Genomic DNA, 24,840 nt, shown 5'->3' with positions numbered 1-24,840 from the left:
AATGACATTTCGCAAAAATGACTTTTCGCAAAAATAACTTTTCGTAAAAATGAGATTTCGCAAAAATGACTTTTCGCAAAAATGACAATTCGTAAAAATGACATTTCGCAAAAATGACATTTCGTAAAAATGACTTTTCGCAAAAATGATATTTCGCAAAAATGACTTTTCGCAAAAATGACATTTCGCAAAAATGACATTTCGTAAAAATGACTTTTCGCAAAAATGACAATTCGTAAAAATGACTTTTCGCAAAAATAACTTTTCGTAAAAATGACATTTCGCAAAAATGACTTTTCGCAAAAATGACAATTCGTAAAAATGACATTTCGCAAAAATGACATTTCGTAAAAATGACTTTTCGCAAAAATGACAATTCGTAAAAATGACATTTCGCAAAATTGACTTTTCGCAAAAATGACATTTCGTAAAAATGACTTTTCGCAAAAATGACAATTCGTAAAAATGACATTTCGCAAAATTGACTTTTCGCTAAAATGACTTTTCGCAAAAATGACTTTTCGCAAAAATGACAATTCGTAAAAATGACATTTCGCAAAATTGACTTTTCGCAAAAATGACATTTCGGAAAAATGACATTTCGCAAAAGTGCAGTTCGCAAAAATGACATTTCGCAAAAATGACATTTGGGGAATAATCATGCGCCCCTCTTGTCGAGCTGTTTGTGCACGGGTCATGTTACTATTAGAGGTCAACATCCGTTTAAAATAATAATGTGACACACTTGATTGTTTTTAATTTTATTCAACTAAAGCTGTATAATACCTGATAATCATGCTCTTGTCAAAAAATTACTCTCAAGTGTAACAAAGTATTTTTTAATCTGATAATTGGACCTTTTTACTTTATATAAAATCTTGTCTTTATTTTTAGATTTTTATCAATATATAATATAACTATTTTAGTCTCTATAAAATAATTTTAGTCTTTTATAAACAAATATAATTTTCTTCTTCTATTATAATTTTTCTTATTCTCTATTTTTATACTTATATATTTGGAAGAGATTTTTTTTTTCGTCTGAAAATGTTACAATTCAAAATGATAAAATACAGAATTGCGCTTCACATGAATGTTCAATTGTGGGGAAAATTATCTGTTTTACTGATATAAGAAACAATTAAAAATTCAATAGTCGGTGGTAATTGTTTTTTTTCACGATAAATGATGAAAATTACATAAACATTTCATTGACCCTTTATTTATCAGAATAATTTTTTTTTAAACAAGATTTTGTAATTTTGTTAAGATATTTAATATTTTTATTCCCAAACGGAATTTTATTATAAAAAAAATTATTTATAAAGTTTTAAGTGTAAAATCTAAGCTTTTAATTTTTATTGCGAACAGTAATTTATAAAAATATTTCTAATAAAAAAGGTTTCGTTCATTTGAACGTTCAAAACTTGTGGATCATCATAATTTCGAATTTTAAAAGAAAAGGTCAAATAAAATTTTAAATTCCTTTTTGTATTTTCAGGTATTTTAATTATTTTTAGGAATTTAAAAAAAATTTTTGCAAAATTCAATTATTTTCGCATAAATAGCAATATTTATCACAAGAATTCAATTATTTTCAAAAGTAATAAAATTCTTCAAAGAAATTCAATTGTTATTGAAAATTTTAAAGAATATGTCTTCAAGAATTCAATTATCTTGATAAATACAAAAATTCTTCTCCAAAAATTCAATTATTTTCAAAATTTTAAATAAAATCCTTTGCAAAATTTCAATTATTTTGAAAAGTTTTTCGCAATTCAATGATTTTCAATATTTACTATTTTCATAAAATTTATCAAATAATTTTTTATGCAATTCTACGTAAACATTGAATTATTTTCATAAATGATAAAATTTCATATTTAGGAATTCAATTATTTTCATCGCAGAATTTCCAATATTTTTAATAAAATTTTAAATAAATTCCTCGAAAAATAAAATTATTCTTAAAAATTTTATTTAAACTTGATGAAAGAATTCAATTTTTAGTAACATTCCATTATTCACTATAAATAATAAAATTCGTTGCAATAATTCAATTATTTTCATAAATAACTGGAAATTAATTATTTTCAAAACTTTCTAAGTAATTCTGCAAAAGAATTCAATTATCTTGATAAACAACAAAGTTTCCCCCATAAAATAAATTATTTTAAGGAATTTTAATAAAATTCTTTTCCAAAATTCAATTATTTCGATAAATATCAAAGTTCATCAGAAGAATTCAATTCTTTTGAAAACTAATAAAATACTTTGCAAAAATTAAATTATTTAAAATTTTTTTAAAAAACTTACCATTAAGAATGAAATTATCTTTATAAATAGATAGCGAAATTCTTCTCAAGAATGAAATTATTGTCAAAAATTTTAATAACATTCTTGGCAAAATTTCAATTATTTAAACGAAATTTAATCAAAATTTTTCGCATGAATTCAATTATTTTCATAAATAATAATATTTTTCTCCGGAATTCAATTATTTTCATAAATAATAATATTTTTCTCCGGAATTCAAATATTTTCATAAACAATAATATTTATCTCCGGAATTCAATTATTTTCACAAATAAAATTCTTCACAGGAAATTCTTCTTATAGGGATTTAATTATTTTTACAAATAATAAAACTCATCGCAGAATTTCAATTATTTTTAATACAATTTTAATCGAATTCTTCAATTCAATTATTCTTAAAATTTTTTATTAAAATCGTCGAAAGAATTTAATTATTTAAAAATTTGTTGATAAAATTCTTTATGAGAATTCAATATTGAGAAACATTCAATTATTCAACATAAATTATTTTTTTTTTTATTTAAATAATTTAATTTTCGTAGAATTTTCTAATAAAAATTGATTTAAAAATGGATTTCAATTAAAATTTTAGATAATTGAATATTAAAAGCATTAGGGGGGAATATTTAGAAATAATTAAATTTTAAAAAGGTTTCGAATCCAAATCTTTGAAAATTAGAATTTTTCGTACTTTTAACTAATAATTCTGCGTAGAATTAATTTTATTTTATTATTAATTCACTGAGTTATTGTTAATTATTTTAAAAACATGAAGAAATCGATTGCTCCGAGTCGAAGACTCGGAGTGATCGATTTCTTCATGTTTTATAATAAATATTCTTTTAAATTGTTGAATTTCAAAAATGTTTGATTTTGAATCTTTTGAAGAATTTTAATTTCTATGAAAAAATAATAATGATTAAATATTTTTATTTAAAAAAGAAGTTGTTAATGTTTTCGAATAATTTTACTTTTAGAGAAATTTGCAAATAAAATTTAGTATTAGAACATTTTTTTGAGTATCTAATAAGCAGAGAATTTTCTTTTCGGGTCAGGGAAAAAGTGAAAATTTTCTCTGGAAATCGGGAAAACGAAATTAAATTTTTCTGGCAATTATGATTTTGAACAATAATTTAAAGTTATATTTGTAAAAAAAATTACAATTTTTTTGTCAATAATAAATGATTTAAGTAACATAAACGAAAATTTAACAAATGTTCTTTATTGACTTGTAATTTTTGTTCAAAATGCAATTTTTAAATTATCCCCAAGTTTTGAACTTTCAAAAAATTGAAAAAACTGAAATTTTACTTTTAGATACTCAGTAATAAATTTTTTGGATAGTGGAGCAAAATAATTTATATAAAAATTTAATTTGTAGAAGAAATAAATAAATTTCGTTCAATTGAATGTTCAGAACTTTGGATTCGATTTAAATGTTCAAAATAAATTTCTTGACCTTTCCACTAAAAGGGAATTTAAAATTTATTTTGTCTTTTTCTTTTAAATTGGGAAATAATGACATTGGAGTAACTTTTGTTTTGACTGTCGGTCAGATTCCTTAATTTGTTTTTTGCTAATTAATTTATTGATTTTTGAAAAAATGCAGTGAATAATGTGAAAAAATTTGTATTTGTTTCAGAGGTGTGGATGAATGAACGTGATGCAGATACCTGGACATATATGTTGCTGGTAGTGCCAACTTGAAGCTGGCCAACTACCAGCTGGGCACGTGTGTTCCTCCAGTTGAAACCTTTAAATTCTCCTGTCCAATCCTGTGTGCGCTCGCCCGTTCGCGAGTGCGTCTCTCAGCCTTGCTATCATCGTCCACGCACCATGAGATTCTCAGGACAATCGTCCTTTCCCGTTCGTCCTCTCGTGCCGCCACCACCCCGATTGCCATCATCACGTCCATCATTGGATCCCTTGTCGTCGTTCTCGTCGTCATCGTCCTTCACGTGCATTGCCATTTGGTTCCTCTTGATAATGACGACCGTGGCCATCGATACACCCGCAAATCTACCCAATCACGAGGCACAATCGCCCCACGTCGTAGTACAATTCCCCGTAGTAGGCGATCAACGCCAAGGTCTCATTCCCACACATCTCAATGCATCCAGAGAGAATTCTCTCATTTTCAATCATTTTACATTCGATCCGAATAGTGGACGTCTCTACGCTGGCGCTGTTAACCGATTATTCCAATTGGACTCAAATTTACGTCTCGAAGAATTTGTCGCAACTGGTAAGAAAAAATTTGTATCTAATCGAAAATACAAACTATGAGATCCTTAATACCTTTTTTTTTTAATTTTCAGGACCTAGATTAGATAATCCACAGTGCCATGCGACGGGATGTACTTCCAGTGACATGACCACATCACTGATGAACAACATCAATAAACTGCTCGTGGCCGACCTCGAATCAAAGACACTGATCGTTTGTGGCTCTCTGCTTCAAGGCGCCTGTGAAAAGTACAAAATGTCGAACATATCCCTGAAACCCGAGTTCATTCCCCACAGTGTTGCAGCGAACGACGAAAATTCATCGACCTACGCCTTCATTGGTCCTGAGCGTTATAATCCTTGGGGCCGGACAAATATCCTCTACGTTGGCACAACATTCACAAATAATGGCGAATATCGTCACGATGTACCAGCGATATCGAGTAGAAATCTTTATTCACTTGAATTTGCCGAGTACACATTTAATAAGCAATCAATTTTACATATTGACGTCAAGTATCGTGATCATTTTTTGGTGAAATATGTCTATGGTTTTAATGCAAGCGATTATGCTTATTTTGTACTTGTACAAAAGCAATCCTATCTACCTGAACAAGAGGAATTGGGTTATGTCTCGCGTCTAGCACGCAGCTGTATAAGCGATGCAAATTACGATAGTTATACGGAAGTGACACTTCAATGTAGCGTCGATGGACGAGCTGATGTTTTTAATTTGGTACAAGATGCAAAAGTCGCTGCTGCTGGAAGTGATTTGGCAATGCAATTGGGAATATCGATTGGTGATCCTATTTTTGTTGCCGTCTTCTCGCCAAGTAAAGGAATTACGAATGACGCACTGCCAAAATCTGCACTATGCGTTTATAGTCTACAGGACATCGAAACAAAATTCAACGAAAACATTCACATGTGTTTTAATGGAAGTATCAAGTATAGAAATATGGGATATGTCAGTGGACCTATTCAGGATGGAAAGTGTCCTGCGGCTGGGGTGAGAATTTCTTCTTCTTTCTTTCTTTTTACAGGGTTGCCACAGACCTGGACAATCTGGAATTGTCATAGAAGTTTTTTTCAGTCTTGGAAAACCTGGAATTGTCAGGGAATTTTATAGTCTGATTCTAAAAGCAGCCTTCACACTCATCTACTAAAACCTACTATTTACTACTTTTTCTAACTTTTACTACTATTTGGCTACTTTTTTTAGATTTCAGCTACTAAAAGCTACTATTTTTGTTTTTTTTTCTTTTGGAATTTCCACTACTTTAAATATAAATAAATTATTACTTAATTATACTAGGAATCAAAAAACTATTCTCAAAAATTATACACTGAGAAAACGATTTATTTGATTCAAACATATTTTATTTAAATCTAACTTAAAATATCTTTGCTATACAGTCAAACATATTTTAAGTTTAATTGAAACATATTTTTTGGTTCATTTAAAGAAATAATATATTTAATTCAAACATAAGTTATGGTTGATTTTAAATTATTTATAATCAACTTTTAAGTTTGAATTAAAGATAAAATTTTTGTTAACTATAAATATAATTTAATATAATAATTAATATAATTTTGTTCATAAGTTTTATTTATATCAAAATAGAAAATATATATTTAAATTAAACATAATTATTGAAACAAATAATATTTTTTAAATCAAAGCAGTAGAAATTTTCTATATATATTGGCATTAAGCTTACAAACTAATTTCAATTAAACAAAATCACTATTAAAATTATTTTTCTATTTGAATGAAGTATAATGTTTTCTCAGTGTAATCAAATTCTTTAAAACGATTCAATTATTTTCGAAAAAATAATCGAAATTCAATTATTTTCAATATTTAGTATTTTCATAAAATTTCACAAAAGAATTCAATTATTGAAAAAAAAAATTGATAAAATTCATCCAAAATTCAATTATTTTCATAAATAAAAAATTTCCACAAGAATTCAATTAAATTAGAATTAGCATTTTCGAAAAAAATATCGAAAAAACCAATTATTTAACAAAATTTGTATACAATTTTTCACAATAATTCAATTACTTTCACTAATAATAACATTTTTCATGGAAATTCAATTATTTAAATAATTTTTTGATAAAATTCTAAGCAAGAATAATTCAATTATTTTCTCAGAAATAATAAAACTCAACGAAGAATTTCAATTATTTTTAATACTATTTTAAATTAATTAATCGAAAAATTCAATTACTTTCACAAATATAGTTTTCCACAAGAATTCAATTATTTAAAATAACATTTTTATAATATTTATTATATTTCGAGAAAATTAATTATTTAAAACAACGTTTATAAAATTCTTATGAAGAATATAATTAGGAATTCAAATATTTTTAATAAAATTCTTTACAACTAGGTTCAATTATTTTCATAAATAATAAAATTCATAGCAGGATTTCAATTATTTTTACAAATATTTAACAGGAATTGCTTAAATAATGTCTGCTCACACTGAAAATATTTTTAAAAATTTAATTTCAATTCCTCGAAAAATCAATTATTTAAAAAAATGTTTTTTTTAAATCCTTTGGAAGAATTCAATTATTTACAAAAATATTAGAATTTTTCACAAGAATTCAATTATTTTTAAACATTTTAATAAAATTGTTCAAAAGAAACAATTATTTTAAATACAATTTTAATACAATTTTATCGCAATAATTAAATTATTTTCATAAATATACTAAAATTCTTCTCAGAAATTCAAATATTTTTAAAAATTTTAATAAAATTCTAAGCAACTATTCAAAATTATTTCCATAAATAATAAAATTCATCGCAAGATTTCAATTATTTTTAATAAAATTTTACAGGAATTTCTCAAAAAATGTAATTACTTTTTAAAAATTTAGTTTCAAATCCTCGAAAAAATCAATTATTATTAAAAAAATATTTTTTTAAAATTGTTTGAAAGAATTCAATTATTTACAAAAATATTAGAATTTTTCACAGGAATTTAATTATTTTCAAATATTTTAATAAAATTGTTCGAAAGAAATCAATTATTCTTTTAGATTTTAATAAAAATTGTTTCCTGAATTCAATTATTTTTAAAAGTAATTCTTCTCAAGAATTCAATTATGTGAATAAATAGCAAAATTATTCCTGAAAATTCAATTATTTTGAGGCATTTTAATAAAATTCTTTGCAAAATTCAATTATTTTGAAAAGTATTAAATTTCTTCTTGGAAATTAAATTATTTGAAAAAATTCTAATAAAATCGTTCGCAAGAATTCAATTATTTTCATAAATAATAAAATGCTTTTTAGAAATTCAATAATTTTTTTTTATGAATATTAAAAATTTCTCAGGAATTCAATTATTTAAATTAGAATTTGCATAAAAATAAGTCGAGAGAAATCAATTATTTAAACATTTTTATAAAATTCTTCGCAAGAATTAAATTATTTTTATAAATAGTTAAATTCTTTCATGAATAATAAAATTCGTTGCAGGAATTCAAAATTTATTAGCATTATTATTTTTTTACTATTTGAATCCTAAAAATTTCAAGTTTTCAAGTTGACATTATACATTTCTAAATTTTATTTTCTTTTGCATTTTCTTCCTTTGCATAATTTTAAAATTAATACATTAAAATTTATTTTAGAAAAATAAAAAAATGTTACGAAACTGAAGTTACCAACATTTATTCAATAAAAATTTTTTTTTTTTGCTTTTTGTTTTTTAATGTAAGAAGCCCTTTAAAAAAATTGCAAGAGTATCCATGTCGGGGTATTAAGAAATAAACAATTAAGAAAAGAAAAAAAATTTTTTCCGAAGTGAGGAAATAATAATTTAGTTGAAATTTCGGGATATTTGGAAAATCCATGACAAAAAAATTAAAAATCACTGATTTCCCCGCCTTTGAATCCTCTTACAATTAATTTTTTTAAATGACTTCTGACATTAAAATAAATAATTAGTAAAAGACCAAAATTGCTTATGAGGCGAGAAAATAATAATTTTGTTGAAATACCTGGATTTTTGGTTATGGAATTTTAAAATCCATGTTTTGTGGTAACCCTGATTTTATATTGCTTCCGATTAGAGAAAGGATTCTATTTTTTATGTATGTTTACTAAATGCTTTATTTCATAATTTGCAGACCACTGGGAATATATTGAATTTCTGTGAAGTGGGCCTGAAAATTTCCGGTGTCTCGCCAATTGTTGGGCAAAATATTGTTAATTTTCCTGATACTTACGTGACGTCTATTAGTATAGCAACAACTGAAAGTCATACAGTGGCCTTCTTAGGAACCAGCGAAGGAACATTGAAGAAAGTTTTACTGTCAGGAATGGATGCGTCGGTCTACGAGACAATTGTCGTTGATAAGGGACAGAAAATATTGGCGGACACTGCCATTGCACCTAGTGGTGAACATTTATACGTTTTATCACTGTCGAAAATTTCGAAAGTCAAAGTGGAGCACTGCAGTAGTTATACGAATTGCACTAGCTGTTTAGAAGCGAGAGATCCTTACTGTGGTTGGTGTTCACTGGAGAAAAGGTAACGTATATTTTTTATAACTTTATTTCAAAGAATAAATCTATATTAATAATCGATTATTTTTAATACAATTTTAATCGAATTCCTCGAAAAATGTAATTATTCTTAACAATTTTATTAAAATTCGTCAAAATAATTAAATTATTTCCAGAAACTGAAAAAAAATCTTCATTATTAAAAATAATGGATTTATAGAAGAATTTTAATTAAAAACACTAAAAAGAAATTGAATTTTGAAGCAATTACAAATGATTGCATAAATTCAATTATTTTCAAAATTAGTAAAATTCCAATTATTTTCAAAAACTTTTCTCAATTAAATGATTTTTAATAAATCTACTATACTGTAATACAATTTGTCAAAAGAATTCAATTATTTAAAAAAAATTTTTTTAATTCTACGCAAACATTTCATTATTTTTATAAATAATAAAACTCTCATCTCAGACTTTCAATTAATTTTAATACAATTTTAATGAAATTCCTCGAAAAATGAAATTATTCTTAAAAATTTTATTAAAATTCATCAAAGAAATTAAATTGTTTAAAAAACATTTTAAGAAAATTCGTCTCAAGAATTCAATATTATTTTCAAAAGTAATATAATATTCTTCGCAGAAATTTTATTGAACCAAAATAGTAAACACCCTGATTGTATACATTTAATTTGAATGAGATATTTTTTTTAGATGCACCGTGAGGAAAGCTTGTCAAAAAGCAAGTCGAAGCAGTCCGAGATGGCTGTCGTTGGGAACAGGACAACAGTGCATTGACTTTGAACAAGTGCTTCCCGATAGAATTCCAATTAATCAAATGACAACGGTTCAATTAACGATTAGAACACTGCCTGAATTGCCAACTGGCACAACATATAAATGTGTATTTGGCATTGCCGAGCCAATTGATGCATCAATGACAGGCTTTGGACTCTCTTGTCCAACTCCAATGACATCATCGAGACCAAATATTCCCGAAGGCACTGATCATATTTTAGTTCCACTCTCAGTGCGATCCAGTGAAACCAACAAGGACTTTGTGTCGCGGAACTTTGCCTACTTTGATTGTTCCAGGCATACTGTTTGCTCAGATTGCGTTAAATCTCAATGGGCTTGCAGCTGGTGTGTCTATGACAACAAATGCACACATAATACCAGTGGATGTCAGGGAAACATCATTTCTGGCGAGAATGTAAGTTTACTTTCATCTCAATTTGTCGTCAGGTTATTTTTGACAATAAAAAATAAATTCAACGATTTTTTTTTTATTTTCGTTTATTTTTGTATTTAACGCAATTGAATAATTGAATGCTACTTATATTTATAGAGTATTGAATATGACTTTTATGTCTAATTGAAGTAAGAATTTTTATTTCAATTTTAAAAATTGGTGGTAATGTAATAGAATTTTTTATTGATTTTGAATTAATAATGAGGGTTTTTTAAAGCAATTTTAATTAACTTTTTCATACGTAGGTATAATCAATTTGAGAAAGTACATTTTTAGCACTTTTTCTAAAATTACAACGTATTGACTGTTAATTAAGGAGAATTTATTTTCTTCTGAACCAACTAATAAATATTCTGGCACAAGATCCTATAAATGACAATTGTATTTTCTCAATAATAACTTTTTCTATTTTTAACAATAACTAGAGTGAAAAAATTAAATTTTTAGAATTTATAAGAAAATTCTGAATTTTTGTGTGTTCTTTGTTTGCATTATAAATTCAGGGTTTCTACAAGTCATGGAAATCATGGAATTATCATGAGATTTCATTTTGATTCATTGAATCATCGAAATCTCATGGAATTTCTAATCTGATCATGGAATTTTTTTTAGTTTTTTTTGTAAACCCGTGTGATGGAAATTCGAGCTCCTTTATTACTCAGGGTGGTCACAAGTTTCAGTTTATCAATTTCCCTGACAATTTACTGACATTAAAATAACTTTCCCTAACAAAATTATTTTTACAGTAGGAAAATATTAATGTTTACGGAAAATGAGAAATTCTTACAGTTAATTTTTTGAAAATATTTTAAAATAATTTTTCAACGATAATAGTTTTTTAATTTTGAAAAATTTCCAAACAATTAAAATTTGGTAAAATCTTTTTAAAATAATTGAATTTTTGAAAAGTATAAATAAAAATGATCAAATTTTTGAAGAATTTTAATTATAAACAGGTCCATGATTTCTCAAAAATTTTAATAAGTCCAAAAAGTAAATTTTGAATCTTAAAAAATTATTACAAAACAATTCTAATAATTAGTTTTTAAAAATATTTTATTTATTAATGTAATTTTTCGAAAATAATTGTATTTCTTAAGAGAATTTTTGTATAATTTAAAAAAATTAAAGAATTTGTTGATGAATTTTAATTAAAAATTTTGAACATTATTGTTTTCTCTAAATTGTTAAAAATAATTCTAAAATGTTATTTTTGGAAATATGTAATTGAAAATATTAAAAATATTGAATTTTAAAAAGTTAGAAGCTAATTTTCATTTTCATGCTTACCTTTTAAGATTTTTCATTAAAAATTTTGATAATTCAATTATTTACAAAATTTGCAATTAAAATTCTTCAAAAGTTGATTTTTAAAAATTGTAACAAAATACTTGAAATAAATTAATTATTTTCAATTAAATTTTACAAAATTTCAACTATTCAAAAACAATTTTTGAAAGATTTGTTTATAGTTATTTTTTGCATTATACTATTTTAATAAAATTTTCCAAAAGATTTCAGTTATTTAAAAAACAAGTTGTTCATTTCATGATCATTAAGCTTCCTCAATATAATATATACCAATTGTTTAATTTTTTATTTTAGAATAATTATTTTAAAGTGTTATGATAAAATGTCAAAAAATACAAAATTTCAATTTTTTGTGAAAAATTAAAATATTTATTAATTCTATAAATTTTGATAAAATATATACTTTATATACATGAATCGATTCGTTTTTATGTCAGGAATGCAATTTTGACAACAATTAATAAAAATTTTAATATAGAAGAAAGTTATTTCAAAAAATCCAAAAATTAATTTTTTCAAAAATTAAAAAATTGTTGAAAAAAAATTTTTTTTTAGATATTTTTGAAAATCCTTCTGTCTGATTTTTGGTATTCATGACCGTAATACACCTACAAAATTTTATCAAAATCCATCAAGACGTGTAAGAGAAAATTTGTCCACAAGAATCGGTGACATACACACACACACACACACATACATACACACATACATCCGGACATTTGTTCCTCTCGACGAATTATATATACTACACTTGAAAATTTGTAAAAATAATTGACTCAAAAAAATTCGGAAATCGACATCACTATAAGGCTTCCTTTATGAGGAAGCAAAAATTAATTAAATTCTATGCAAACATTTAATTATTTTCATAAATAAAAATCTCACAGAAATAAACGAATTTTAATAAAATCTTTTGCAAAATTCAATTATTTTCATAAATTTTAATAAAAATCTTCGAAAAATTCAATTATTTTAAGGAATTATACTAAAATTACAAAAATTCATTTTTTTTCAGGAATTTCATTAGAATTCATTTCAAAATTCAATTATTTTCATGAATTTTAATACAACTTTTTGCAAAATTCAATTATTTTAAGAAATTTTATTAAAACTCTGCAAAATTGAATGATTTTCATGAATTTTAATCAAACTCTTTGAAAAATTAAATTATTTTCAAGAATTTTAATTAAATGCTTATTTAAATTCAATTATTTTTATGAATTTTAATAAAACTCTTCAAAATTATATAATTATTATGAATTTTAAAGAAATTAATTGCAAAATTCGATTATTTTCAGGAATTTCAATAGAATTTTTTTGCAAAATTCATTTATTTTTTGGAATTTTAATAAAATTCTCAGCAAAATTCAATTATTTTTATAAAACAATATTAATTTCAAGAATTCAATTATTTACAAGAATTTTAATGAAATTGATTGCAAATATAAATTATTTTTAGGAATTTTATTAAAATTCTTTGCAAAATTCAATTATTTTCATAAATATCAATATTCATCACAAGAATTCAATTAATTTTAAAAGTATTAACATTCTTTGAAGAAATACAATTATTTACGTCACTAAAGTTTTAGACGCTCAAATGAACGATAATTTTGTTTTACTTATTTTAATTTGTTTTTTTTTTATAAAAAAAATTATTTTGTATAATTGAGAAATTGTTTCTTAACTGAGTTAATATTTAATTTTAACTATTTTTCTTTTTTTATAGTAATTGTTGAGAAAATATTCAAACGAAAACAAAATTTTATTCATTTGAACTTTGAATGAATTAAATTATTTTTAAAAATTGTAATAAAATTCTGGGAGGAATTTAATAATTTTTTTAAAATTTTAATAAAATTCAATGACCTGGAAGTCATGGAAAAAAAATGGAATTTTATAAGGAGAAATTTGTTGAAACCCTGAGACAGGGAAAAGTGAGGGAAAAAGAAAATTGAATTTTTGTGACAATCCTGAAAGAAGAGGAATTAATGGAAAACCTTTGTTTCAGAATCAAGCGAATCTTGCCGCCCATGGAGTGCAATACTGTCCTCGTTTCGTTCATCGAGATTCACGTCTCATGTTGCCGAATAATGTGCCGAAAGAAATTGCACTCGAAGTGGAGAATTTACCGCATCCACAAGTTGGACACACGGGTTTCCAGTGCATTGTGACAATTGAGGGAGCAAATTTACGTGTACAAGCGCGCGTTGACAGTAGTCGATTCATCGTTTGTGATAAAACAATCTACTCGTACGAGGCACTTTCCGGTGAATATGAAGCGGCAGTGACAGTTGTTTGGAATACGAATCATCACGTGGATCAGACGACGATTGTTCTTTACAAATGCGAAGTGCTTGGATCACATCGTGAGCACGCTGATTGTTCTCTATGTGTCACGAGGGATAAACGTTACGAATGCACTTGGTGTGGAAATAGTTGCGTCTACCGACACTCGTGTCTTCATTCGCCATTTTCCGAATGTCCAAAGCCAAGAATTGACATGATTAAACCGCTGAGTGGGCCAATTGAGGGCGGAACTTTAGTCACCATCGAGGGTAGTAATCTTGGTTTGAAGGAGACGGATGTCGAGGGTAAAATTCACATTGGCAATACTCCGTGTGTTTTGGTTGACTATGAAGTGTCGGTGAGGATTGTTTGTCGAACGGGTCGTCATGAGGCGACGGACACGGCGACCGTTGTCGTGGGCAATGTCGCTGGTTACACCGAGAGTGCAGTGCTGTTCAACTACAAGGACATAAGACTCACCGGTGTCTATCCATCGGTGGGACCACAGAGCGGAGGAACGAGACTTGCCATCACTGGATCTTATCTGAACATTGGAAGCAAAATTGCCGCCTATTTGGATGAACTGCCTTGTCATGTGAACGCGACACAGGCGAGTAGCACACGACTCACTTGTATCTCGAGTAAGGCGAGTCACGTCAGGAAAATACGTCGACTCACGCTGAGCATTGACGGCGCGAATAGAACACTCGAGGGAAATCCTTATAATTACACTCACGATCCAACAATCATGGAAATAAAACCATTGAGAAGTTTTGCATCCGGTGGACGAATGATCACTGTTCACGGTACAAATTTGGACACAATTCAGAAACCTGAAATGGAAGTTTACGTGGAAAATGAATCGAAAGCTGTCAATAGAACTGTCTGCACTGTTTTGAATCCAACACAAATGGAATGTCCGAGTCCAAGTGTCGCTGGTAGATTTAGAGCGGTGAGTTTTTTTTAAATATATTAAGTTTTGAAGAAGTTAAAAATAATATAATAGCAATTTTTAGAAATACTTTAATTTTAAAAAGGTTTCAAATTCAAATCTTTGGAAAAAATAAATTTCCAATCATTTTAAACAATAATTCTGTAGATTTAATTTTTTTATTGAAAATTTTAATCATTTTCAAAGATTTTAATAAAATTCTATGAAAAATTTAATTATTTTCTGGCATTTTAATAAAATTCTTTGCAAAATTCAATTATTTTTCTGAAACCATATTAATTACGAGAATTCAATTATTTTTAGGAATTTTAATGAAATTTATTGCAAAATTCAATTATTTTCAGGAATTTTATTAAAAAATTCATTTCAAAATTCAATTATTTTTAGGAATTTTAATAAAATTCTTTGCAAAATTCAATTATTTTCATAAAACAATATTAATTACAAGAATTAAATTATTTTTAGAAATTTTAATAAAATCCATTGAAAAATTCAATTATTATCAGAAATTTTATTAGAATTCTTTCCAAAATTCAATTAATTTCAGGAATTTTAATAAAATCTTTTGCAAAATTCAATTTTCAGGAATTTTAATATAATTCATTGCAAAATTCAATTATTTTCATAAAACAATATTAATTACAAGAATTCAATTATTTTTAGAGATTTTAATAAAATCCATTAAAAAATTCAATTATTTTCAAAAATTTCATTAAAATTCTTTGCAAAATTCAATCATTTTCAAGAATTTGAATAACATTCATTGCAAAATTCAATTATTTTTAGGAATTTTAATGAAATTCATTGCAAAATTTAATTATTTTCAGAAATTTCATTAAAAGTCTTTGCAAAATTCAATCATCTTTATGAATTTTAATAAAATTCAATTATTTTCAGAAATTTTATTAGAATTCATTGCAAAATTCAATTAATTTCAGGAATTTTAATAAAATGCTTTGCAAAATTCAATTAATTTCAGGAATTTTAATAAAATCTTTTGAAACATTTAATTTTCAGGAATTTTATTAAAAAATTTATTTCACAATTCAATTGATTTTAGGAATTTTCATAAAATCTTTTGCAAAATTTAATTTTCAGGAATTCTGATCAAATTTTTTGCAAAATTCAATTATTCTTATGAATTTTAATCCAAATCTTCGCATTATTCAATTATTTTCAGGAATTTTATTAAAATTCATTGCAAAATTCAATAATTTCATGAATTTTTTTACAACTCTTTGCATAATTAAATTATTTTTAATAATTTTAATAAATTGCTTTTCCAAATTCGATTATTTTCAGGAATTTTAATAGAATTTTTTTGCAAAATTCATTTATTTTCTGGAATTTTAATAAAATTCTCAGCAAAATTCAATTATTTTTATAAAACAATATTAATTACAAGAATTCAATTATTTACAAGAATTTTAATGAAATTGATTGCAAATATCAATTATTTTTTACGAATTTTATTAAAATTCTTTGCAAAATTAAATTATTTTCATAAATAACAATATTCATCATAAGAATTTAATTATTTTTAAAAATAATGAAATTCTTTGGAGAAATACAATTATTTACGTCACTAAAGTTTTAGACGTTTAAATAGACGATAATTTTGTTTTAATTATTTTAATTTGTCTTTTTTTATATAAAAATTATTTTGTATAATTGAGAAATTGTTTTAAATAACTAAGTTAATATTTAATTTGAACTATTTTTCTTTTTTTTTATAGTAATTGTTGAGAAAATATTCAAACAGAAACAAATTTAATTCATTTGAATGTTCTAAACTTTAGAAAAATAATTATTTTCAATAAATTTTAATAAAATTCTTGTCAAAATTCCAATTATTTAAAAAAATTTCCTCATTTTAATGACTTTGAATATCTACTATTTTAATAAAATTACCTAAAAGAATTCAATTTTTTAAAAACAATTTAAATAAAATTGTACGCAAACAATTCATTATTTTCATGATTAATAAAAATTTCACAGGAATTCAAATATTTACAAATTTTTTATAAGTTTCTTCTGAGTAATTATATTATATTCAGAAATAATAAAACTCACCTCAGAATTTCAATTATTTTGAATACAATTTTAATCAAATTCCTTAAAAAATGTAACTATTCTAAAAAATTTTATTAAAATTTCGTCAAAAGAATTCAATTATTTAAAAATTTGTTAATAAAATTCTTTATGAGAATTAAATTTTAAGAAACATTCAATTATTCAATAAATAATTTACTTTTGTATTTAAATAATTGAATTCTTGTAGAATTTTCTAATAAAAATTGATTTAAAAATGAATTTTAGTTTAAATTTTAGATAATAATTGAATATGAAAGTAATTTTTAATTATTTTAATTTAATTTAATTTATTTTTAATTTAATTTTTTTAATTTATTTTTTAAGTTACAGTAACAATATTCTTATAATATAAAATAATGATTTTATCATTCTGTTATCTTAAATTTATTATAAAACATGAAGAAATCGATCACTCCGAGTTATCGATATCTTCATGTTTTTTAATAATATTTCTACAAGTTGTTGAATTTCAAAAAGATTTTGAATTTTTTTGAAAATCTTAATTTTTAAGGAAAAATAATAATAATAATAATGAAATATTTATTTTAAGTAAAACTATTCTAATTATAGTAATATTTTGATGCAAAATCTGATTAACATTTTATTTTTGTTACAGTTGAGCATGATTAGGAAACGGAATAAGAGAACAACGCAGAGAAAGGAAACGCAATTGGCCCTAAAAATTGGCTTTATCATGGACAATGTAGAAACGGTTCGCGATTTAGAGAAACACTTTCAAAATATGAGAAATCGTCTTCTGTACGTTGAAGATCCGAAATTCTTTCCATTCCCACGTGATGTGAAACTTTACAAAGGTGATACACTTGTCATTGAGGGTGAGAATTTAATTTACGCAAGTGATGAGTCCGATGTGAATGTAACTGTCGGTACTTTGCCCTGTAACGTCACTTCACTTGCTTTGACACAATTGGTCTGCATACCACCGGATCAGCAACCTGCCGATACAGACGAACTTGGAGCAAAGACAGATCGTGGTTTACCTCTTGTTGTCGTTCGAATCGGTCGTAGTCTTCGTTTTCCAATTGGCTATCTACATTATGACGTGATTAAGTCGTATCCAATTCCACCGGAAGCAATAGCGGGCATCGCCGCTGGCACTCTTGGACTCGTGTTTCTCTTCGCACTAGTCTTGGTGATTTACAGAAGGAAGAGTACACAGGCCGAGAGGGAGTATAAGAGAATTCAGATTCAAATGGACACTTTGGAGAGTAACGTGAGAATGGAATGTAAGCAGGCGTTTGCTGAATTGCAAACTGATATGACGGACCTGACGGCTGATTTGGAGTCGTCGGGGATACCGACATTGGATCATAAGAATTATATAATGAAAGTCTTCTTTCCCGGGGTTATAGATCATCCGATTTTGAACGATCCGAGGAGTAAATCGACATTGACAAGGACAAATTACGATGCGGCGATGGTGCAGTTTGATCAATTGGTTAATAACAAGTGTTTTATTCTGACATTCATTGAAACTTTGGAAGCACAGAAGGACTTTAATATCAGGGACAAGGTGAACGTTGCTTCTCTTCTTATGATCGTTCTCATGAGTAAAATGGAATACGCCACCGATATTTTGATGAATCTTCTATTGCGACTCATTGACAAATCAGTGGATACGAAACATCCGCAATTAATGTTGAGACGAACAGAATCGGTTGTGGAGAAAATGCTGACAAATTGGATGGCGTTGTGTATGTACAACTACTTGAAGGACTACGCGGGTTCGTCGCTCTTTCTCCTCTTCAAGGCAATTAAGCATCAGATTGAGAAAGGACCGGTCGATGTTATAACACACGATGCAAGGTACTCCCTGTCTGAGGAGCGTCTCCTTCGGGAGCAAATCGATCACTCGGTTGTCACACTCCACGTCGTGCAGGACGATCTCGACGAGAAGATTCAATGCAAAGTGCTCGATTGCGACACGATAAGTCAAGTGAAGTCGAAAATTCTGGACGCGTTGTATAAAAATACACCCTTTTCTCTCCGACCCTCCGTCCATGAGGTTGATCTCGAATGGAGGCATGGACGCGGTGGTCATCTCACTCTCCAGGACGAGGATTTAACCACAAAGTGCAATGGCGATTGGAAGAAGATCAACACTCTCGCTCACTATGGAGTGAAAGAATCTGCTGTCATGTCGTTAATTCCCAGACAGAATGACGGCTTCTCAGTTGCTTGTAAACAACCCTGTCACAATTGCAAACCATCCCATCAACATCTTCTACCCCAGCAGCATCTTCATCAACAGCACTACAATAGACACATTAATCATTGTTCAACATTGCACTTACCAACAACGCCAAATCATGGATTGATCAGTCCCACATTGTACTCACATCCGCCAGGTGGTGGTATTTATTTCGATCCTCAACATTCGCCGCCGATGATCACGGCGAATGGCGATATTGAAAGTGGTCACGGTGGCAATCAGAGACTTTATCATCTCGTGAGGCCATTGGATGAAGTTCACTACGGCCCGGGAATGGGCTACGCAAGTAGTAAGCAACATCACAATCCGGAACGAACACATAAAGCAATACCTGAGATATTCCTCACTCGTTTATTATCAACGAAGGGAACTGTACAGAAATTTGTTGACGATTTCTTGAATACAATTCTCACGGCAAATGACGCATTGCCGAGTGCTGTCAAATGGTTATTTGATCTATTGGATGAGGCTGCCAAGAGGCATGGAATTGTTGATCCCGAAGTACCTCATGCATGGAAATCGAATAGTTTACCATTGAGATTTTGGGTGAATTTTATCAAAAATCCTGATTTTATGTTTGATATTAATAAAACAACAACTGTTGATTCAAGTCTGTCGGTGATTGCGCAAACATTCATGGACGCGTGTTCAACGACTGAACATCGACTCGGCAAGGATTCGCCATCGAATAAATTGTTATTCGCCAAGGATATACCTCACTATAGAGAAAAGGTCGGACGCTTTTATTTGGATGTACAGAGACTACCGCAAATCACTGATCAGGAAATGTCGAGTGCCATGCAACAACTCAGTGCGTCACATGCTAATGAGTTTGATGTGATCGCAGCACTTAAGGAGTTGTATATCTATGTCAGTAAATACTACGAACAAGTGAGTACTCTTTATTCAATTACTTTATTCTTATTTCAGAGAAATATTATTTTTCTTATTCATTAAAAATCGAAACATTATTTCAGGCCTCGGATATTATGACTTTTTCGACTTTTCTTCCACTATTTTCAAATAATGCGACTTTTTCGACTTTTCTTCTAAATTTTGCGACAAAATACCATATTTTTAGTATAAAATGCAACTTTTTTTCAATTTTTACAGTATAAAAAATGGCTGTAGATAAATAGTTTCAAAAATTATTTTTGAATAATTTTTCTAATTAAATTTTTGAAATATACAATTAAAAAGATTTTGAATAATTGAAATTTTGTTACAGGCTTCGCACTCATCTACTAAAACCTACTATTTTAATACTATTTTAAATTAATTAAACGAAAAATTCGAATATATTTTTCTAAATAAAGTTTTCCACAAGAATTCAATTATTTTAAAAAATAACAAAATTTCCCACAGAAATTCAATTCTTTTCAAACATTTTAATAATAAAATTCATCGCAGGATTTCAATTATTTTTAATACAATTTTAAAGGAATTGATCGAGAAATGTAATTATTCTTAAAATTTAATTTCAATTCCTCGAAAAAATCAATTATTTAAAAGAATGTTTGTTTTAAATTCTTTGAAAGAATTCAATTATTTACAAAAATTCAATTATTTAAAAATATTATAATAAAATTGTTCGAAAGAAATCAATTATTTTAAATTCAATTTTAATTAAATTTTTTTCTTAAAATAATTTAATTATTCTTTTAGATAAATTAAAACAAAATTATTCCCGAAAATTCAATTATTTTGAGGCATTTTGTTTTGTAAAGTTTTTAAAACGAGTTTTTTTGGTCGTCAAGTTTAATTTTTCGATAGCTACTTTTTTACAATTTTTTTTTAGTTTGAAAGCTACTTTTTGCTACTTTTTTAAAATTAATTACCGAGTGCGAAGTCTGTTTGTAAAATTTAATTGAAAATAATTATTTATTTTCTACAAGTATTTTATTACAATTTTCGAAAATTTACTTTTAAACAATTTTAATTAAAACTTTTGGAAATAATTGAATTCTCAAAAATTTTAATGAATAATCTTCAAGTGTAAATTCAATAAAAATGAAAATTAATGAAAATTAGGTTCTAAAAATTATTAAATTAATAAATTATTTTTTTTTTAAATTAAAATTACAAAAATTCTTCAATTATTTTCGAAAAATTACATTACAATATTTATAAAAATCTAATTCTCAGAATTGTTTTATAATATTTTTTTAAGATTGAATAACCTTCGAACAAAGTAGATTAAAATTTTTAAAAATGTACTATTTTAGAATCTTTGAGAAATCATTTATAATTAAAATTCTTCGAAAAATTTGATTATTTTTGGAAGGGTTGTAGATTATAATTTTTAGAAATGATCAAATTTCAGAAATTGAAATTTTTAAATATTTTATTTCCTTTGAAAACAAAAATAATAAGTATTTAAATATTTATTTAGCAAAATTATACAAGTTTTGATTAATTGAATTTAAAAATCAAGGAAATACAAAATAAAATTTTTGTGACAACACTAAATTAAATAAACGACTTTTTCGACTTTTTTTCAGTTTTTAATCGAGGCCTGTGTTTTCATTTTTCTGAAATAAACAAAAAGTTTTAAACGTTTAGAAAAATATTTTCATAAATTACTGTTTAGAATTAAAATTAAAAACTCAAATTTTACGTTTAGAAACTTTATATAATTAATTTGTTTGATAGTGACACGCAAAATTAAAGTAAGAAAAATTTTATTTGAAGAAGAAATGAGTAAATTTTGTTCATTTGAACGTTCGAAACATGAGGATAATTTTCTGAAAACAAACAGATTTTTTCCAAATAGTAAAATGCACACTGAAAAAAAATTGAATTCAATTCAAATAGCCGGTTATTTGTCTATTATCAAATAAATATTTATTTGAATAAAATAATTTTTAATTGAATCAATTAAATGGTTCAATTCATATTTACTTAAAGTACTGAAATAATTGATTCAAATAAAAATGATTTGATTCAAGTAAATATTAATTTGATAATATTCAAGTGATGAGTTATTTGAATTCAAATAACATTTTTTTTCAGTGTAAAGAATTTTTGAATCTGAATGTAAATTAAATTTTTCTTGATTTGCAGATTTTGATTGTTGTTTCTTTTTTCTTAATTAGGAGTATTGTTGAATTTATAGCATTCTAAACTCTAATAAAATCGAAATTACTCCTCTCGGAAATTCTGTGTGTGATGCAAAGTAAGAACGTATATAAATTTCACGAAACAATTTAGAGAGAAAAGGGTCTTTGGAGTGCAACACTTTAGCCACTTTACTCTCACATATCCTCTTATTTATTATTCATTTCCATCGTCTGCTTGAAAATAAGGCTTAAGTGCAAAAGCACTAATGAAATTTTCTATTGTGGAAAATTAATAATATAACAATTTTAAGTATGTCGTCCGGAATTTAAATTTCTTTTTTTTCCTCTACTTTAATTGAGTGGAAATTTCTTATTTTGCAGAGCAAAGTTTCTCTAATCAATAAATTTAATGAAAAATTATATGTGAGCTCCAAGACAGTTTTTTGGAGTAAAAATAAAAAAAACAAGATCACTTGTTACGAATTATTAGAGTATTTTAAAGTTTAACGCAATTCTTTACAAGAATTCAATTATCTTGCTGAAAATAAAAATTCTTTGTAGAAATTCAATTATTTTCACGAATTTAAAAAATATTCTTTAAAAAATTCAATTATTTTTAAAAATTTTAATAAAATTCTTTACGAAATTCAATTATTTTCATAATAACAATATTCAATTATTTAAAAGAATTTAAAAAAATTCTTTGCCAAATTCAATTTTAAGGAATTTTAATAAAATTATTTACAAAATTCAATTATTTTCAGAAATTTTATTAGAATTCTTTGCAAAATTGAATTTTTAAGAATTTTAATAAAATGTTTTACAAAATTCAATTGTTTTCAGGGATTTTAATAAAATTCTTTTCAAAATTTAATTATTTTCAGGAATTTTAAAAAAATTCAATGCAAAATTCAATTTTTAGAAATTTTCATAAAATTTTTGGAAAAATTCAATTATTTTAAGGAATTTTAAGAAAATTCTTTGCAAAATTCAATTTTAAGGAATTTTAATAATATTATTTACAAAATTCAATTATTTTCACGAATTTAAAAAATATTCTTTGCTAAATCAAAGAAAAATCATAATTAAATTGAAATTATAACAAATACCTATTACCTAAAAATCTTGAAAGCTAAGATTTTTTTTGTCGCGGAGCGTCACAGTTTAAATAAATAAATATATAAAAAATAATAATTTTTTTAATTCAGATTCTCGAGGCCTTGGAGACAGATGCTGGCTGTCGCAAGTTACATCTAGCACATAGATTGGAAAATGTGGCGTGCACACTCGAGGGAGAAGAGACTAGTGCCTGCTGACACAACCTTTCATCAATTATTGTGGAACCCGTCGATTTCTCCAGAAATACTGATTAGTGCCTCCACTTGAAAGCATCAGGATACACCTCGTTACATATGTACAAATTTACCAAGCCCACGCGACTTGACGAGAGAGGAACTCCACACAAATTTGTTCAACGGATTAAACTTTTTCACAATTTTTAATTCGACAATATTTGCGGTTTCTCCCCCCCAATTATCGCCCGGCACACAACAGTTTTCTTTTAAGCGATTTTCAAAAAAAGAAAAACACCCTCGCACGAACTCTCACAGAATTAATCCAAAAAAGAAAGAAAGAAAAAAAAACTATATTGAAGAGAGGAGAGGAGAGAAAACTACCCTTACCGTCCATTAAATGATGACGAAAAAGAAAAATCCCTCACTAAAACATCGACACCTTCTTCTGTCAAAGTTCGTGTAAGGTAACTAACAAGATTTTTAAAATAGACTTTGTTAAAGGGATAACAAAAAAAAAATGCAAGTGAGAAAGCCATAGTGTCCACCAGACTGTTTGTATACATAATTCTTTTGTATACAGCAGCGAGTAGTCTGTGATCCGAGCACACGAGTGGCTATGCCTATTATCTTCATTATTATTATTATTGATGATATGTTATATAATTAAAAAAAAATTACATAAGATATATATAAAAATATACATATATATAAATAAATATATATATGAGAAGCAAGAAATCACTCAACAGACGCGGATTGTAGTGAGCTAGCTAGAGAGGGACTATATATGTGTAAAATAAAGGGATGAAGGAAGAGCACGAAAGAAAACAAAAGATATTAAATTTCTATAAATGGTAACTAAGGTTAAAGGGAAAATAAAAAAAAACAAAACAAAATGAATTAGGGTCGGGGGGAATAATGAAGTCAAGAGAGCAGCTCAGTCTACTCTAGGCCTAGCTACGTATTTCCAAGTACGTAAATTTCTTATTTTTGCTTTGTTTTTAATTTTTTATTTTAACACTTTTTTTTAAACTCTGATTAAATAATCAATTATTGACATTCATAAAATAATGCTATTTTTGCACAAATAGTAATTGATTGTTTGTCAATATTATTGTTATACAATAGTACACTCTCGTTGGGAATTCGATCATCTGTTTTCTCATTAAAAATGAATTTGTTAAAAAAAAAAAAATATTCAATTATTATAATTGAAAAAATTAAAACTCAGTTATTGAAACTGAAAAAATAAAAATTTTCGGTTATTGAAACTGAA

The 24,840-nt window shown here is 26.2% G+C and overlaps 1 protein-coding gene across 1 annotated transcript in view; it reads left to right on the top strand.

Moving 5' to 3' along the window:
* Nucleotides 1-24,565, top strand: part of LOC122510420 (plexin-B) — a 64,254-nt gene extending 39,689 nt beyond the window's left edge. The window contains exons 2-8 of the mRNA XM_043625053.1: nucleotides 3,959-4,561; nucleotides 4,635-5,551; nucleotides 8,701-9,104; nucleotides 9,794-10,292; nucleotides 13,654-14,883; nucleotides 17,594-20,101; nucleotides 23,478-24,565. Of these exons, the coding sequence (XP_043480988.1) occupies nucleotides 4,153-4,561; nucleotides 4,635-5,551; nucleotides 8,701-9,104; nucleotides 9,794-10,292; nucleotides 13,654-14,883; nucleotides 17,594-20,101; nucleotides 23,478-23,585 (6,075 nt within the window). The 5' untranslated portion in view covers nucleotides 3,959-4,152 and the 3' untranslated portion in view covers nucleotides 23,586-24,565. The remainder of the gene's footprint in view (nucleotides 1-3,958; nucleotides 4,562-4,634; nucleotides 5,552-8,700; nucleotides 9,105-9,793; nucleotides 10,293-13,653; nucleotides 14,884-17,593; nucleotides 20,102-23,477) is intronic.
* Nucleotides 24,566-24,840: the final 275 nt, after the last annotated feature.

This window comes from Leptopilina heterotoma, unplaced genomic scaffold (genome assembly GCF_015476425.1).
Source record: "Leptopilina heterotoma isolate Lh14 unplaced genomic scaffold, ASM1547642v1 Lhet_68, whole genome shotgun sequence".
Taxonomy (NCBI): domain Eukaryota; kingdom Metazoa; phylum Arthropoda; class Insecta; order Hymenoptera; family Figitidae; genus Leptopilina; species Leptopilina heterotoma.
This window is presented reverse-complemented; position numbering and strand designations above follow the sequence as displayed.